The following is a 19777-nucleotide window of genomic DNA, read 5'->3' on the forward strand; positions in this document are numbered from 1 at the left end:
CAATAATAAAATCCCTTTGCGTCCAGAGAGTTCTCAGAGTTAGGCTTATTCTTTTGTGACCACTTACCCTCTATCTTTATATTACTATCTGGGAATATTTTCTATTCAAAACATTCAATGTGATATCTAAAAATATTAAATCATGTATCCAAAAGACACAGATGAATGGACACGGTCTTCAATGTCTGCACATCAAAAGTGATGTCTGGAAGACAATATAATACAATGTATGCAGTGAGAAATAAGAGAGAAAAGTGTAGATTATATTCCAGTGCTAACAGCTATCAGGTGGATGGGTAAAGTGTCTTAAGGGTCCTAGAGCCCTGTCATTTTTAGAGTCAGATGTTTTAATTAGCAGGACTTGCCCTTTTAAAGATGTCTGCCTGGGCAAGAAAGAGCTTCACTAATCTTCACTTTGCATAATAATCAGCACTTAGCCAGAAGGTGGGAAATGTGAGTACTTGAATTCTCTCCCAACTTCCAGGGATTCAGACCCACATCTCCAATTTCTGCGGAGAGCGGCCTAAATAACTGCAGGGAAACACAAAGGCAGAGAAAGAGGAAGAAAAAAACCCAGATCTGAACCTTAATAGCTCTGAGCTTATCCTGAGAAGGAGAGACCTAGGCTGCATAGCCCACTCCTGCAATCATATTTTTTATTTTTAAGCAACAATTGTCTGACATAAAATGCAGCAGATGCACTCCGATGGCTAGCTTGCAATACAAACTGTTGGCTCCAGCATTCGTAACCTTTCTGTTTCTGAACGAAAGCTCTACAGCTACCTCATTTCATGTTGAATTCAATGCTGTTCCTCCTTGGAAGTCCAAAACTTAAAGGCATAGTTAGGTATGTCCAGTTAAAATATAGTTCCTAGCACATATTTAGGTATACAGATTTAAAAGTCTGGGTCTGATGTATCCAGGTAGCAGAAGCTTGTAGCCTGGGAAATACAAATCACAAGATGTTAGCTAGATGTAAATCAGCCTTTTCGACTTGCAAACCTAATGTTCTTTCCGTTCCTCCCATTTCCAGTTTCTTCACCTTGATGAAAGTCCATGTTCTCTGAGCTTAGGAATCACAAGCAGCACCTGGGATCTCCCAGTCATGCTCGTAAGTAATTGCCAGTTATATCTGAGCACTATTTTCGTGCAGTCACTTCATCGACATGCTATACATACGAACAGATGGCTCATACTGGAGCTGGACAGTAAATTACAAGGTTTGCTTATGCTTTTAAAGATGTGATTGCTGAAAAATAGAAGGTATTACAAGTAATGCACATGAATGAGCTATCACATTAAAAATTGGATTGATGGGAGGCTGGCTAGCACAGCAAATGATATTAAAAACAATCTGACATCAATCCTACCTCTCATTTATTGCATCTCAAAAAAAAAAAGTACTAACTGTTGTGACAAATACAGATGGGTCCTCCAAAAATAGACAGTGAATCCTGTTCTTTGTAAGACACAGCATCACAAAATAAAATAGAGAAATCGGAAAAGTAAAATTATTCCAGAGGAGTCACTGAAAATCTTGGAGCTGGCATAATGTTTGAAATTTGCAGGTACTCTTTTTCACACTTCAGTTACTGTATATAGTTTCCAAATTAAGCACCATGATCCATGAAAGGATCACAGATTTTTTTTAATTACTTTGCTAAATATTTACCAATGTCTCTTTAATAGAAAGGGGATTTTTTTTTTTTTTTTTTTTACACCCTCATTGAGATCATTCAAATTAAACAGCAAAGTCTTCACAACCAACAAACTCACTCTGTGGATTCACGATATAATGTCTTGCACATTAATACATTTATCAGCTGTATCTTAACAGCTACTGCTGTGAATGCTAGGAGTCTCCGTCCTTGGCAAGGAATAAACTGAGGAGGAGCTGGGATTCTGTGGAGACTGGCAGAGTGAAATGAGTTTGGGGAAGCATGAAGGACGGATCAGAAGATCAAGGGCTGAGGTGAAAGCGCCCAGCAAAAAAATGTAGGAGGCCTGGAGAGAGGCAAGTGCCTGTACTGGCAGAAAAGCAACGACAGTTTTGGTGAGAGTCCTTTACACTTGAGGGCAGCCCAAAGCCTTGCTATAGGCACACAAGTGTATACTAGCTCCTTTGTCATTACTTTTTTAACTTGCAACCAGGAGATGTCCGAATTATCCTGTGCCACAATATAGAAAAACAGTCACCTGGTCATTTAGAAGAAGAATGAAAAGAGAAGGTCAAACTGCATGAAAGGACAATGGAGAAAAATTGTCCCTAAATTAAAAATGCTATAAAGGAGGAGACTTGGTGGTTGTTTCTTTTTTTTTTTTTTCTTTTTCACTCCTTATCTCTCTAGCTCACACCTTCCTTCCCATCTCTCTCAGAAACAGCAGTAAGAATAGCTCTCAGAACAGGCTGCAAGTGCTTAGAAACAGGGACAACCACTTGATTCCTTGCCTGAACTGGGCATGACAAATACGAGGTCCCTGCCTCACTCCCCCATTACTTTTGTGCTAGTTTTTCAACAGCCCTATGCAGCTTCAGTTCCAACCAAGCAGAAACAGACAGATGATGCTGTAATTTCTATATATAGAATAATAACAAACACGTAAAAAACATTACTGCAGATTAGCAGCTCATATTTATTTCATCCAGATAGGAAAGAAACGCAATTCAGTTACTGATTTAACGTGAACTTGATTACAGTACCACCCTTTTTGCAGAACTACTTAGAGGTAGACCAAATCTAAAAGGCCAATTTTTCATATAAGTATATAAACACAGTTGAGGACTGAAGATCATCACCCACACACATTAAGGTGAGCAAGCATGTATGATAGAGGGAAAGTTGATGCTGAGTTTGAGAAGATGAACTGATTATTACTGGCATATAAGTTAGGTATGAAATAGCCAATAAATTGCTTATTTTCCTTACTTATTACAGTTTGCATTGATCTTGTGTGTATCTCAGCTCCTTAGATAAAAATGCTCTGTGAGTTGATCTTATAAAATAAAACCAGAGAGCAGAACTACCATGATTCATCTTTTCACTCTTGTTGCCACAGCTAGTCCAACTTGGACTCTCTTTGCCATACACTGAAAGATCATTTACAAGCCATTAAATTCACCTTCATTTGACCTGCCCAATTCTTTTTGGCAACCCTTATATTTGACTTGTTCATCCCCAAAAGTACAGATACAGAAACAAGACTAGAGCTAGATGGCAAAGACTCTGACACTCTCTCCCCTGCAGCGCTGCCTCTCCAATAGATGTGCTTCTGTCAGGGTAGGGATGCAGCAGAGGTAGTACATGAAAAGCACGTAAAAGCATGATATTTTCCTCAGGTAGTACATGACACCGAGGAACTTGATGCTTTTGGAATTTGATGCCTATGAAAGATGGGACAGATAGATGCACTGGCAGTTTTCAGTGACAGAACACTTATACTTGGGAAGGATTCTATAGATATTTTCAGTGCTTCAAGCACACGTGCATGCAAAAGTTAGGTAAGAATGTGTATTTGCACATGTATTTGCATACACGTCTAAGAAAGAGAGACAGAACAAACAAATACACATAGCCAAATCACTGAGAAAAAAAGGACATTTCCAAAGTCAACACCTGGCTCCTTTTCCTAAAGCAATCCTCAAGTGGTGAGAAGTGTCCAGAATCATTTCCACTCCTTGCTGGCTCTGGTTAGTACACAGAAGAATAGTGTATTTTGTCTCAGCATCTCACTAATTGGTGGGTGGGCTCAAAGAGGCAACTATCATAACACTGAGCAACTTTTGGATTGGTGTAGGTTATCAGAAATAAGGCAATATGGGTCTAGGACATAACTGTCACACAAGTTGCCTGGCTGCACTCAGCACCGGCACAGAGAACAATGACGTGCTCTTCAGTGTGATAACGTAGTTCAGGTCAGTCTAGTCTCTTCCAAACTGCAATATAGGCTGCCTTAATTTACCCTTCATGTTTATTCTTTCACCAGGAACACACTGTGTGTCTTAAGAAAAACAGGCATCTTCTTGCATATTGCAGTCATGTCGTATACCCGTAACAACTCTCACACATTCAATCTTAACAAGTCTGCTTTGCAGTTATATGTATTGAGCTGACTAATTAGTCCCAGTGATTAAGAGTTAATTAAAATAGATTTTGAAAAAGTAGTAGAAATCACAAAAATAGGGCTTGTTTCTTCACAGGATCATAATTTGATAAAATAAGGTGCAGGGTTGAATCATTGGGAGCCTGCATTATGCTTATATGGCACAACATTGACTCTGGTTTTGAATTTGCAGTTCACCCCACCGAGAATTTTCAGTTTCCCATTGAAATTTTCAGTGGAAAAAATGGTTAACCAGTTCAAATTACAATGCAGTATCAGCTGACGAGAAGTTTGTCCTCTACCCCACTGTGAACGTAGCTATGCAATAATAGTAACATCTATTTCTGATGTCTGGGTAGTTTGTCCCTCTGCATATAGGAGACCATTATCCTGTGACTATGTTCTGTTCTGCTGATATAATCTCTTAAATAAAGTTTTACTGTTTACTTTCCTTAATTGAAGTACAATAGAAAAGACACAGCCTTTAAGAAGCTTCACTTTAGTCACTGCCTTGGAGCTTTGAAGGTGTTTCAAGTTGTCTTTCAGTGTACTTCAAAACATCCTTGATAAAAGAGTGTGTGCGGAGGTGGAGTGGGAATATTACTAGCAATTATATTTTATGCAGAGTTGTAAAAAGTTTACTTAACTGCCATCTTTCCCGCTATGGTTTTGATCCTCTCACGGCTCTGCTAAGTGATCAAATCCTGCAAAGTATTTTTCTTGCAGGTCTTATTTTGCGCCTTTTTGGAGCTGAATATTTCTTTGAACAGATAAACCATTTTTTTTTTTTTAATCCTTTCTGGGTTACAATCATCAGAAACTTATACAATTTTTAATATCATTTTAATTCGCTAGTCCTAAAAGGGAACCTTCAAACAATGAAGACCAGCCTTGCATTGACAGATGTATGGACAAACAGACTTGATACTGGCAGATATTTTCCTTTTACCCTGGGCTATATGAACTTACTTAACAGTGTTCTGCTCCCAGTAATGAAAAAAAAAAAAGAACAATATTATAATACAGTCTAAAATAGAAACTCATAGCAACAATAACTGGCGCATGGCTACAAAAATATCAATTAACTGTGTATGCAAGCTGAGCAAGAAAAATGGGCAATTACTCACTGGTAAGAAAATGCTGGGAAGTAGGGCCAAAATCCCTGTGAGCTTCATGCAGTTGCCTGATGCGCTCATCAATGGCCACCTGTTAAGAGAGGAGAAAGAAAATGACTCTTCTAAACAAGTAACAACTAGCAATTAGAGTTAGATACTTTTTTTCATTAGAGAACATTCTGTTTAAAATTAAACAAGCTCCTGCAACAATCGTTACCCCTCAGGGCTTAACTGAGATTTAATGTGTCTTATCCAACAGAATGGAGGTCAAAAAAGATTTGGGTTTGGGTTTAGGCAGTTCCCCCCCCAACTTTAACTGATGCTAGAACAAGTTGAAAATGAAAAGGCTGATAAATAAAAACAGAGCAAATTGGCCTGACTTTATGTACCTGAAAAGAATACGACTGTCGCTTACCAATATTGAAGTCAGAAACATCCCTCTATGTTGATACTTTTACAGAACTACCTCAAAGTACTTTTTAAGAGTATGCTATTATAAATCAGCATGTGACAAGTAATCTTTTTTAATGTGGACATGATAACTGTATTTTAACCGAGTGCTGAAATGAGGGTAACCAAAGAGCATCTGGTACCAACATTTCTGTTCTTTTAAACAGCCAAATCCTACCCCCTTGACCCTTTCCTTGGAAGAGTCCTTTGAAGAACATGTTGTTCCTAATGTTTTGTTGGGTTGGTGTACTGCATGAAAACACAGATGCTAGTTGTAAGATTGGTTTTATATTTATCCTTGAAAATCCTGGTAAATATCAAGCAAGCAGCCAAGAGGGGGTGGTTGCTATAAGATTTCATAGTGTATGAATGACATCTACCAGCAGCTTTATAGCCTGTACGCTAAAAGCATACCATCACTGAGTTAGGCCTAAAAATAGGATTAGATAAAGCAAGGAAAAATGTTTGAAAGTAATCATAGAATATTTTAGAAATGTATTAAGTAAAATAACTGATAGGAAGCAGATTCACTTATCTTAAATATTGCCTGTAAGAGCAAGTGTTGTATCAACACTGGCAAAGCAGAAGGTAAAAGCGATTGGTCTGTTTTTATTGGCCTAAGCGTGATATATGTAACCAGGAAACAAATAGGTTGCACAAGTAAAAAGCAATCTGCATTTTAAAACTTCCAGGGATTTTTTTGGTTGGTGGTAAGAAGAAACAATTGTATAATAACTGGGTACGATTCAGTTAGAAGGGAAAAATAATGGTAGAATTGACTAGCTCTTTGATATGGCTGTGTTTGCCAAATAACCCCTAGCCCCCAAAATCTTGTTTTGCTAAACACAGTAGAAATTTAACATCAGGACATGATTTTTTTTTTTGCTTACAGTTTCAAAACTGACACTATGACCAAAAGGCTCCCCTTCCTTTCTTTCCTCAAGCCATTTTTCAGGTGCTTCTCCTGCAGCTTCCTCCATTCCTATGCCACCTTTTCCCTTCTGGCTTCCTCTACACAGACACGATCAATGTGATTTTTTGCTAGTCCCCATCGACCAGCACCTCCCCGCATAGCTCAGCTACTAGCATATCACCATGTAGCCTCTGTTCTTATTTCTACTGTTTTCTTGAATCCAGAATTGCTCACAGAGCAACATTTCTACTGGTAGGTTTAAGGCAGGCACGTGCTGGCTCAGTCCTATGACCTGTGCTTTTTTTGCTTAATCTTGCTGATTGCTTAGCTAGACAAAACTAAGCCTAGGAAGAGTCTGAACTCCGGATGACTTCTGACACTGTGAGTAGAAGGTGGCTGGGTAAAGGACATTTTAAGTCTAAAGTGAATTGCATGGATAGATGTTCTGTTAAGCAATGCTTTGTACTGGGGACTGGCTTTGGGCTTGAATTCGCATATAATTCAAAGCTTAGACATAAGGTAGGGAAGTCTGTAAGTGCATAGAAAACAATGATAGGGCTGCTTCTGGTCAGCAATATTGTTAGCTTAAGTACAGAAGCATAAACTAATGTGATACTATTTTTAATCAAGAAATGGCCTTTCAATGAAGACTAGGAAGATAATCTTAAAGATACTTAAAACAAACACGCAAATAAAAAAATATGGGAAAAAGTATTAAAGGAAATATATATACTCTTTGGAACCCTCTTAAAATAAACCTCATAACATACTTATTTTGTCATTAGGACATTATTGGTTAGTAAAGAAACATAAGGCTCCTCCTTTATATTAGTTCTTACTTTTCAGCAAGTCAGCTAGGATGGAAAAAGTACTTTCTGGCATGCAGAACCTCTAAGGAGAATGAGAGCTCTACAAATACACAGCAGGGAGCAGTGTTTCGTATAGAAGAATGACAACAGCCAGCTTGTGTTCAGAACAGAGTAGGGGAACCCTTGGGTATGTGTAACCACTGCCAGCTCACAGCCTGTATAACTTCTTTAAGTGTGCTAAAACTGAGAATTTCAAGCACTTCAAATTTCAATCACTTCAAAATATACAGGTGAGCTTTGAGCTGCACAGAATTATCAAACAGATTTTTAGCCATATATGCACATCCAGCAAAATAAAATACCTTACACACTTCAGGGTAAATTTTCAAACCGAACAGGTTGGATGTGAGCCAGGAAATACCTCTGTCTAGAGGTAGATTTTGTCGACACAGACATAAATAAAACATTGGGAAATCTTGAGTATTCTCCAGGAACTAGCACCTGAGAACATAGAAAGTTACTCCACTCAGCTGCCAGGAAATACCACTTATCGATGTACCAGCATACTACCTTTTAGGTGCCAAAAGATGAACTCACTATTGATGGTAGAGCAAGGAAAATTATTGCAGTCAGTCTCTATGAACTTTACCAAGACTAAGATGTAAATGATAAAATAACAGAATTTGAACATGGGGCTATTGTGAACAATAACAACCCCCACTGGACAAACGATGATTACTTAAAGTTACAGAAGAATGATTTTATTGGATCAGAGACACAGAGTTGGATTTGGCTTTGTGGCTTACATCCTAACTACCTGGAGAAGGAGTATGTCATCCACCTTGAGTCCTCATAACTGATTTGTGATTCTTGAAAAAAATTCTCACTGGTACCTAAATTATTTTTTTTAATTCATTTTCAGAAAGAAGCTATAGGTAATTCCTAAATTTTAAGTTTTGTCTTGTTTTCTTCCAAGTCAAGTGAAATAGGTTCCTCCAATATAAGCACAAACAGTATCCTATGTATTTGTGTATGCTACACTCTGAACAAGTGCAGTTTTCCTTAGAACAAAATGATGTTGTGAAAAATTGGAGCTGTGTGTGAAGAAAACAGCAAAATTTTGAACCCGATTCAAGCATTCATTTTCCTTGCTTAAATGGAAGAAAACATACAGGCTGTGAATTAGTTTTGCAAATACATGCCCCCCCCCCATGTCTCAATAGCCAAAGGAAAAATTATGTCTTCTGACTTCAGTAATCTCTTCCTACTAGTATCAGCTTAGCCAGACTAATATGCAAAAAGTAATCATTTTAAGGGTACTATCACCAGTATGTAACATGCAAGATGGGACTATGGATATCTTTTAGGTAAAACTCTCTACAGTATTTCTCACCAAACATTGTTACTTAAAAAAATAATAATAAAAAAATCATTAGGTAGATTTCCAAAAAGTCGGCTATTGCTTTATCTGAATCAAGATATGAGAATTTGGTTTTAACTGACCAAAATCTTTTTATATCTGATTTTGACTTAAAAACAAACATTAGGATTTTCTGTGATCAGGATACTTAAACTGCTGCTTTTCTTCACTGAGGGTACATGCTTCAAGAGACATGCATTTCCATTATTTGTTTAATCCGCTGTTTTACATAACGTTTACCTTCTTTCAGTCCTAACAAATGAAAGGGCCACAGTAGTGCAGTAAACATTATACTTGAAGATGAAGACAGTAATATTAAAAATCCTATACTGGTTTTAAGTGATATTGACATGGAACATAAACAGCTTCTGCTAAACAAACAAACAAATGCTATTTAAAGTTCCTCTCCTTTAAAGACTTTGAAAACATCTGATGAAACGAATTCTGTTTCTCATCATTTGGATGAAGCCATGGGAACTGAACAGATAATCAGTTTCACATAAACAGATTACAACAATAACAAAAGCAAAGCTATGTCATGTAGTTGTTAAGAATAGTTTATAAGTACTTTACCTAATGTAGGGGTTCAACCTTGAAAACACCTGTTACAACAGCTCCACTGAAATCAGAATAAGGATTTGATGGATTTGACTTGGGTCTACTAATCAATCTTTTTTTTTTTTTTTTTTAATTTTGCTGGGGTTTAACTGAGAACATTTTTATTGCATCTAAAGCATTCTTTGTTTACGTCCACACTACAAAACAGGCATAGATGAAGAGGCAATATTAAGTTGTTTCATTCCCAGTATTTTCCATGTTCTCGAAAAGTACCTAACACCAACTATTAAGGTGTGCTGGAGTTGCTAAGCTATTCAGAAAGATGTGGTGGAGGAAGGGGGCACACCCCATCATGTTGTTAAAGTTGTGCCTGCAAATAACGAGCAGCCTCAGCAAAGAGCTGTAAAAATGGTCTCTCTCTCTCTCCATTAATCTTGTATTCTTGGATATACAGATTCCATACTGGGACAATATAATACTCAGCCTAGGCCTAGCACTGTGTCTTAATCCTGCCCCAGTCTTCCCCATGGCTTTGATGCTCAACTGAACACGTTCAGTAGAGGAAACTACCACTGGGGCACTTACGCAGATAATCTCTGATCACTAGGCTAAAATGTAATCTGCAAAATGAGTGGCTCCAACGCTGCATGAGTGAAGGGGAGCGGTGGAATGCCTGTTTGTGCTCAGCACACTTAGAGAACTCACATTCAATGCACTCTGCAAGGAATTTACTCAAAGAAGTCTTATTTGTGAATCTTAAATGGCCACGGACAAATGGCCAATGAAGTAGTGAGAAAACGTCAGGCAAACAGGGAATGTTACAGGTGAAGATGTGAATGCCTCCACCCTCATTAGCATTGAGGCAATTCAGAAAGAGACTTCTGTGGGTTCCAAACTCTAATTCAAGAATTACACCTGAATTATAATTCAATTCACTTCTCTATCCCAGTCGTCTGTTTGGACACATCCTTTTATAAAGATGAAGAACAAAGCACACAAAACCACTGAAATGTTAGTTATCTATTAAACACTCTTTATGTATCTCCCGTCTTGATATATTCATATAATGTCTCTTGCAGTGCTTCTTTAAAGAGATCTAGCATGCAACTGCATTTGGCTTTCCTAGCCAATGTGAATGGCAAATGTGCAAGTACACACTCTTGAGCAAAAAAGCACAAACACCTACAGTTCTTCCTAAATGACACTAACAAAAATGGCTTTGCTCTACTATAGCATGGTTTAGTTCAACTGCTGCCATGCTAGTGAAACAGCTAAAAAGATGCATTATACACTCATCTCTCCCTGCTCGAAAGCATTATATCTCGCAAAGACTATTTCCTGTAAAAAGATTTAATAATTTTCTTCTCATTCTAATTTTTAAACTGCAATCACATGTTCATAATATTTACATTTTTCTTAGAATATTTGATAAGCAAGGAAATAAAGAAGCTTATTACAGAAACGGGTTAAATTAGTATCCATTAGCCTCTTGCAGTGTGATCGAGTTGCCATAATTGAAAATAACTGTCAATTTTCTCCTAAAAGGCTAGAAAGAGATGGAAGTGCTTCAGAAGAAACGATGTGCAGAACAATGAATCAAAACCCATTCTGCTGATAGAGTGGTTATTTGTTTGCATTCACTTAAAAGAAAACCACAACAAAAAACTCACCCCAGAACAACTCTACATGTGACACCAGTGACAACATTATCTGAAAAGTCAATGTAGTTGAAAACATGAAACCAGCAGATGAGAAGTCTATACAATTGTATATCACACATCTTTGTACATTATATCTCTTGCGGTCCACCCTGGTTTATTTCTAGGTGGATCTCTTTAGAAATATCTTAATCTGCCAAGCAAAGTAAGGCACTAAGTGGCTTTTTTTTCTTCCTACATTTGTTCTGCACACTTTGTTACGTGTCTGCAATTTCTAAGTTGACTTTTATTCTTTCTAAGAAAAAACAGATCTTTTTGTCTCTGATGCTCATGGAAATGAACAGCAGTTTCTACCCCTATTTCTAAGCCAAATCATGCTGTCATTGAAGAGACTTAATAGTGTCAAATGCTATTTTGATAGGGGATTATTAATACTATAATGGAAAAAAGATTTCAATTCTCCCTCTTTCCGATTCACCATTGCTAGGTCTACTGCCACGCTAGCCAAGTGCCAGAATCCCAACATAAAGTCAAGAGAAAAATGTTGGTTTGGGATTGTGTTCCCCCCCCCCCCCAAAGGAAAAATAAAACTTATCCTCACCAGATTTCTCTGAATGTTCTCACTTCTGAATAAAATATACCAAATATAGGCAAATATTAGAACATCTTTAAATCCACCAAGTTAAAATAGGGGAGGAGGAATGGGTTTTGTTAAGTTCTATTTTGTGAAATTACTTCACTTTCTGCTTTAAGATCATTGACAGAAGAGTAAGGAGGTCAGGTAGGTATCACATATCCCACTCAGTAAAATTAGACATTTAGACATTTACGTTCGAGCTTAACTTCTTCAAATTACTATTAATTTGAAACACAGCAACAGCATAAACTCTTCTGAGGTCAAAGTAATATCCTTTTTGTAAGGGCATCTAAGGGCACATACAGCATACTATAAAGACACTAATTATATAATTATGCTGCCCCAAATACAAGCAAATTATATGAAGGTGTGCAAGTAGCTATTTTTACTGCTTACTGACATGAGACAGTAGAAATGAGATCACTAGTTAAAAAAAAAAGCAAATATATAGAGTTAAGACAATTGTTGAATGGTTGAATACGCCTGGGATTCTGAGAAAAAAAAGAAGAAAAAGAATAGAAGTCTCTAAACAGCTATATTTAGTGCAGCAGCAAAATGACACACAATCTCCTTTTTTAAAATTTGCTTCACCAAAAGCTGTTCTCATAAAAAGAGAAAGTCAATTTTCTGTATTAATAAGCATGCATACATACAATACTTATTAGAATAACACTCCTTTAATTCTCCCACCATATTCATAGCATTTCCACAGCCTCCTGACCTTGACTCCAATCACATCCAATTTGACTGCATATCAAAGGAAACTGGCTTCTACAAGACCCTCTTTAATGTTACCCAGCAATTCTCCTCCCAAGAGCTGAAAAGCTTCTTTCTTTTCTCCCACTGACTCAGAGCTGCCAAAGCAGTACGAGGCTGTTCTTTACAAATCAATAAACAGGAAGATCTGATCTACTGTACTCCTAATAGCTACTGAATTCAGCCACTCACTGTTCTTTGTATATTAGGAGATAAGGTTGGATTTAAATAAGCACACTTTGTGCTGTTAATGAGGAACAGCTGGGGAAAAGGCAATTGATAGTCATTGTTCTCAGCTGCTGAACTTCAGGTTTAAGTCTTGATATTTACTGAGTTGAAAGCACAGCAAAGGGCAATTGGTTTCCCAGTGAAAAGTTCTGTAATCCAAAATATTTTCAAAGTGTAAAAATTAACATAATATGTTCTCATTTTCCATGTGAAAGAAAAAAATAGATAAATGTAATGTTATTTGCATGCATCTACAGCTGTTACAAAGACTACATTCAAATTCCAAGATTTCTGGGTCATGGTAGGACTGTATACTTCAACAGATTGAAATCTGAGTGACTTCATGCAATTCTTTCAGTAAAAAAAAAAAAAAGAAATCCTAAAATCTAGTAGGATACATGTATTGTACCTTGACTGCTTATTTTTTAATCTTCAGATGAAACACGAGAGTAAAATGTAATAAGAATACAGGAAACATCTTAAAGCCCTAGGCATAGAGCCTTAAAAAACAGTAAATAAAAGAACAATCTCCTTGACTTATTATGTTTAATGTGAATAACCAGCCATTGCTTCTTAGGCCTTTGTTTTATCATCCTAAATCAGTGAACTTCAGGCTTGGTGTATCTCTATGCCTAAGGAAAGAAAGTTAGGTCTTATGGTTTAAATAACAAAACCATTCAAATTCAGAGGGAATAAAACAGTTGTAAACCCTGTGAAATCTTAAGAACAAACATCTTTAGGAAACAGTTCTCTTAGAAAACATTACTTGTTTTGTTTTGGATAAAAGATAATCTGTCAGACAGGCCAAGCATTTGACATCTCCACTGCTCCTGTAAAAGCCGTCACAAATGCTGGTGGGGGTTCTGCAAGGGAATTGCCTTTCACATCACTGTATGTTCCTCATTTCTACTGATGCACTTTTGTTAGGTATAAAATATTTTATGAAACTGATATGAGCTGAGCACGGACTCAGCCTTTTAAAAGTACAGGAAAGTCCTGTGCCATCCTCCATTCTTGAGCATTTTATAAACAAAGGTTTAAAATTCTTGACTTTCCAGCCACATTAATTCTCTTTTAATATTGCTTTTTGTATGTAATCTAATCAATCTGAACTATTTTTCTGCCAAATTCCTTGCAGAATTTTATAGTATACCAAGAAAGTAATTTTACAAGTGATGATAGTTAGCAACTATTTTTTCACAAAAGAGCACTGCACCAATTAAAAAGTTTTCAGTTCACAAATTACATTAGCTTCAAATATATAAATACCCATTGACATCCCTCACTAGATTCCACTCCAAGTGGGCTGTGGCTTGCCTAACGACCTCTCTGTATGCTTGGACAGTGCCTCTATATTCCTTCCAGGTCGCCTGTCCGTGCTTCCACTTTCTGTATCGTCCTTTTTTACGTTTGAGTTTTACTAGGAGCTCCTTGTTCATCCATACAGGCTTCCTGGCATTTTTGCCTGACTTCCTGCTCTTGAGGATGGACCAGTTTTGAGCTTGCAGAAGGTGATCCTTGCATATCAACCAACTTTCTTGGACCTCTCTTCATTCCAGGGCCTTAGCCCATAGGATTCTTCCAAGCAGATCCCTGAAGAGGCTGAAGTCTGCTCTCCTGAAGTCCAGGCTTGTGGACTATGGTCACTGCAGCCAAGACTGCCTTCGACCTTCACCTCCTGAATGAGCCCTTCCTTGTTTGTCAGTATGAGGTCCAGCAGAGCTTCTCTCTTCGTTGGCTCCTCCGTCAGTTGTGTCAGGAAGCTTTCATCAATGCTATCGAGGATCTTACTGCATTGCTTATGGCCTACTGTGTTGTCTCTCCAGCAGATAACCAGGCTGGTCCCCCACCGGGGCCTTGGCCCGGGCCTGTGAACATGAAGGCTACTTCTAGCCATCTGTAAAAGGCCTCAACCAATTGTTCTTCCTGGTCCGGTGGTCTATAGCAGACGCTCATACTGGTCTGCTCTTTAATCCTCACCCATATGTTCTCAATCAGCTCCTTTTCCAAGCCCATCATTCCTAGTTTAAAGCTATTCTTTATGTATCTTCTATACAGCCCCATAAAATATATGCCTTAGAGCTCTGACTATGCAGACCTATAGATGCAGTGATTTCTGTTCTGCCTTCAGCAAAATATATACACTTAGTTCTGAATTGTAAGCTGAGGAAAAGAGAAACTAAAATGTATATGCTACCCTGAACCTCTGGAAGGTTATTGATCTTGAAATGAATCTAACTTTGATGCTGTTTGACATTTTCAAAGCCAGTGGGAATTGGGTGCCTGCGACTAGGGACAGAATGTGTTCTGGAGTAAGTAAAACCGTCTAGTATAGAGCTCAGCACGGCATATATTCTTTCTGAGACCAAATCTTACTTTTGTGATCAAGGCACCTGCACACTATATGCTTTGAAATGTTTCCACATAAAATTCTTCTTTTTTTTTTTTTTATTTTTAAACAGCCTATCTATCCTTCAGGATTACTCATCATCCGTAAGACTTTAGGCAATATACTGTGAACATCTCTAGGCACCATAACCAAGAGACATGTGGATCAATTGGAGGGAGCCTGGGGGAATTAAAAAGAATGATGGTGACCTACAACGAAGGGTTGAGTGAGCAATTGCAGTTAAAACTGAGGAACAGAAGCCTTAGAAAATCAGGAAACGGGGACAAATCTGAAATTACAGTCCTCTCTTTTCCTGCTGTGAATATATACATTTCTGCTGTGTCAGTGGTATTAGATCTGCTAAAAACACAGGGTTTTGGAGGGTTCTGGATTATAAGCTATGATGAGTGTTATTTATAAGAAAAAAATTCTGCCATGTGCTTTCCATAATATTTATGTTAAATATCATAAGCAGCCTATATATGAAGATATATGTGCTTCAATCATTCTGTTGGGAAATAGAGGAAATTAGGAGAAACCTATTTTTCAAATCCTGGATGAACAGAACGGGAATTCCTTCAAGTACAAACCCCAGGTTTTCACCTCTTATGCAACATGCTCTTGTACCAAATCTAGGGGAAATCCTAGTTCCCAAAGCCAGAAATTCAGATTATTGGAGGGGGACGGAGGGGATGGAATGCGGTCTAATGAAAATTATTCCTAAAGTTGAAGATACGTAGTATTATTTCACACATAAAGTTCATAATTTTTCCAGAATTGTAAAATGTCATTAGCATGTTATACTCATAAGCATCTTCTGTATTTTCTGCAAATCTAAAATAATGATGGTCTCCTCCACTGAAAGCAATGGAAACACGGGTGATTTGATAGCTCAGTTCCACCCTTTTCTTCCCTCTTTCCCTCTTAATCCCCACACAGTCTCATCAGTTCTACATACAGAGAATTCCTCAACCATTTTAAATCAAGAAGGTTTCAGCAACTTAAAAAAAGGGAAAAAGTTGTAAGATAGACTACCACAAAATATCCAATGTAAAATAACTCGATTCTGTGCTTTCTATGACTGATTGCACAAACTCGATACTTTTTTCTCTCCCATTTCTACGTCAAGTGAGTTTCAAGGGGTGCATTCTTATTTCTTCAGTCACATTCATACTAAGTAGCATCTTACTCCACAGGAAGTCTTACAGATTTCACCGACGCTATTCACGGAAGAAGTTACTGTTTTGCGTGAGCGAGGGCATCTGGATTGGGCCAGGAAACAATAGAAAAGATCAGCTCCAGTGAGAAACCTTTACAAAAGATGTGCTGGGGATTAAATTCTCTCTGTCAAATGCTTATAGAAAAGCAACTTCCAGCAGGGCAGTACAGGACATTGATCTGCAAAAACCACTCTTGAGGCCATTAACATCTCCCATCACGTAAGGAAAAAAAGGGTACATTTAGATTTCAGGTACATCACATTAGAACACATTTACACTCTTGTGATGGTTCTTAAAATAGTATACAAGCATCAGAGGTAGAAAAAAGTTTTCAGGGCTACATTGACATCGCCCCCATCCTTCCCCTGCCTTTTTCCTACAGAGCTTCTGTCATCTGATTATTTTGTTATCCTCAGTCTAAATACGTTTAAATGTTTTGTGATAGGAAAAGGCTGAAATGTTAATTATGATACTGTTGTTGCTGAAACATTAGTCTTTGTAGGCTCTAACCATCCACTGTTCCTACCCTAACATGGTGGTTTGATAGCTGTGTTTCTTTTAGGCTTTGTCTCTTCACTTTTGGGGCACGCATGGAAAGTAACATCAGGTGTACCATAGTTAGGTCTCCTTAATATACAACTGTAAAGACATAAAAAATGACACTTTGCTGTAGCCTTTTTCTTTGTTTTGCTTCTCTGCTAAAACACTGTTATTTCTCTTTATTATACTTTCTACATTTTTGAAACAGAACTGACTCCTTTCTATTTTGTTTAAAAATCTTTCTAAACAAATTAAAATCCATTCTTCTTTTTTGTACTTTGTTGAAAACTCTGTTATTAATGTTTCACAATCCATCCCTAAGGTAAATTCCTACTGTCTCTTAACAAGATTTTAATGTGTTTTTTTTGCTTTTCTTTTCCCCCCTTTCTCATTTTTTTTCTCTCATTAAACTCAAAAAAATTAATACATTCTTGTTGCACTGAAAATGGCATTTGTTTCTGAAAGGTCAGGTAATATACACAGTTTTTGTACCAAGGGGAATGTATCTTTGGTGACTTAGGGAACTGTAAGTAGAATGTCATTCAAGAAATGTTTTATTTTATAGCTGTTCCAGAACATATGCCTGCAATTTCCTGTATCAGTTGAGCATCACCAGTGAAGATTATTCTTTTATAGTTCCAGTTACATTCTCTCACTTTCATTGATCTTTTATCATATTAGTTTTATTGCTCCTTTTCCCCAGATTTGTGAATCTCCAGTGCCGTTACTAGCATTAGTTTTGGGAATAACTGCTCATCATTGCAAGTAAGAAGCTCATAGCCCGGACCTGTATTTTATACAGGTTACTTCTAAAAGAAACAGAGGTTTCATTCACTATTGTCTTTACTCAGTACTAGTTTTAGGTGATTACGGTTTTGAAGTTTTTTCTTTCACCATCTTCAGCTCCTTTCCACTTGTATTGCCCTCTGACTCCTCTGGGATTACCATTCCATCAGTATTCAAGAGACTTCAATTTTCAGTCCTGTCTTGTTCACTGTTTTCGTTTTCTTGTCTACCTAATTTGTTCTTGAGTATCTTCATTCTCTTTTATCACTTCAGTTCACACTTTAAAGCCCATGTCGCTACACCAAATGCAGTTAAAATACATTTTTCATACATATGTAGTACAACTCTCAATTTTATCTAATAATGTTTACAAATAAGAGCTGAAGAATTACTTAGACTGAGTATGTTACTATATATGTAATACCATGCAAAAAGGTATACAGGGGAGACTGTGTAAGTGAGATTTATCTGTCCTAACTCAGGACTCCCAAGGTGAGACAGCTAAATCAGCCTTCCTTGATCAGAAATGAAGAGAAATACGTATCTCCGGAGACAATTCCGCTCATACCAAGAGAGACACCTCAGAATAATCCTCTAAAGGTATGTATGAATACGACTTTTATGAAGTTTAATTTTCCTAAGTGAGTTTGCATGCAAAGGAGGAGGATTCTTGGGAAGACTGACAGAAGGAGTGCATGAAGGAAGAGGAATATAGGAAAGCACAGGAGAAGGTGGAAGGTAAGACAAAAATGTTCTTTACTGGAGGCGACTACAGGATAATAATGCATAATAATTAAATAAAGAATAAAGGATTCTATGTGCAGCAGCAGTTGTACTAATCCCATATCTCTTCTCTTTCATATTTTCTTCTTTCTCATCCTTTTCCTCTTTGAGAGTTAGAGTTACACCAATAGTGATAAGTCTATTCACTCTAAATAATCCTTAGTCTCAAAACTTCCCCAAACAGATCACCTATTTGGTTTCCTTTTTAGCTGCACAGGGTGAAACCAGTAAGGTAATGTCAGTAGGGACAGTTTCATTACAGTGTGATTTATTCACATTATTTGCTTGTTTCATCTGTATTCTTACAACTGGCAATCTCAAGACTATAATACTCTGTTTCAAGATGTATTAAAACTACTTGCTCAATCAAGTGCTGAGACAACATGAAAAGAGAAGCTTCATTTCGTGAGATTATTGACCGGATGGATTAAACAAACTTTTATTTATTGTTCTTGTCCAGTGAACCTTTTGAAGATGGCCTCTCAGTCTCAATGACTTCTGCAGAATGTTCTATATCCCAGCAGCTGCTCAAGCTTGGGAGCATCCATACGATCAGTGCCTAATGCTCCCTGTTATCTGACACTTCTTTGTATACAACTACAGCTCCTGATTTTGCACAAAAGCCTCTTTTTCTCCCTGGGGAAGACACGCATTTAGCACACTGAAAGATAATAAAATTACTCTAGGCAAATAACAGTTTAAATGGAAACTATTGCTGATAGAATTGATACTACAGTGATTGAAGATAATGGCAAAACTCCTGTAATAGTGTAACATGACTTGTGAGACGAGCTGTCTTCATCCTGCAGCTGGTCAAAGTCTATATATTCATGCTTTCTAATCTGTGAGTTAAATTCAGGTGACATGAAAGCAAAACCTAAGTTATATATAGCCCATACCGCTAAACCACAACGATACAAAAAGCTTTCTAATTTAAATCAGAAGATACATTCTCTTATTTCCACAGTTTAATCTATTTGAGAAGAAAAAGTGTTTATAATATTAAAAAAAGAAATAATATTATAGCACATATTTATGGAGAATGTAGGCTGGTATACAGTGAAAGTTACGAGTTATACTGGCATGAAGGATCACAGCATATGGATGCATTCAAGAAAACCATCACTTCATGTGTGTCAAAAAACCAGCATTATCATATAGTGTGCTTCATAAGTGCGATAAATTTTATTCAAGTAATTCCAGTAACATTACATGCAGTTTTCTTCTTAAATCTGTTATTAGCCCTCTCTTTGCAAAGCTGAATACTCTATTTACCACTGTCAATCTGTAAAGGTCTCAGATGAAACTAAAATCTTTGAAAATGGCTTTGTTCAATCCCCAGATCTATCCACTTCACAGATTCAGGTCCTCCCACGAGCAGAGGGAGGGTTCTTCCTTCCTAGCGGAACAAAGC

General features: G+C 37.3%; 1 protein-coding gene across 4 annotated transcripts in view; it reads right to left on the reverse strand.

The window, feature by feature from the left end:
- DMD (dystrophin) overlaps positions 1 to 19777 on the reverse strand; it is a 1006632-nt gene that overhangs the window by 121605 nt on the left and 865250 nt on the right. For all 4 annotated transcript variants that reach the window (XM_010571327.1, XM_010571330.1, XM_010571329.1 and 1 more), the window contains one exon: positions 5229 to 5307. In XM_010571327.1, the coding sequence (XP_010569629.1) occupies positions 5229 to 5307 (79 nt within the window). The remainder of the gene's footprint in view (positions 1 to 5228; positions 5308 to 19777) is intronic.

The sequence above is a fragment of the Haliaeetus leucocephalus genome, unplaced genomic scaffold, assembly GCF_000737465.1.
Source record: "Haliaeetus leucocephalus isolate CR32 unplaced genomic scaffold, Haliaeetus_leucocephalus-4.0 Scaffold317, whole genome shotgun sequence".
Taxonomy (NCBI): domain Eukaryota; kingdom Metazoa; phylum Chordata; class Aves; order Accipitriformes; family Accipitridae; genus Haliaeetus; species Haliaeetus leucocephalus.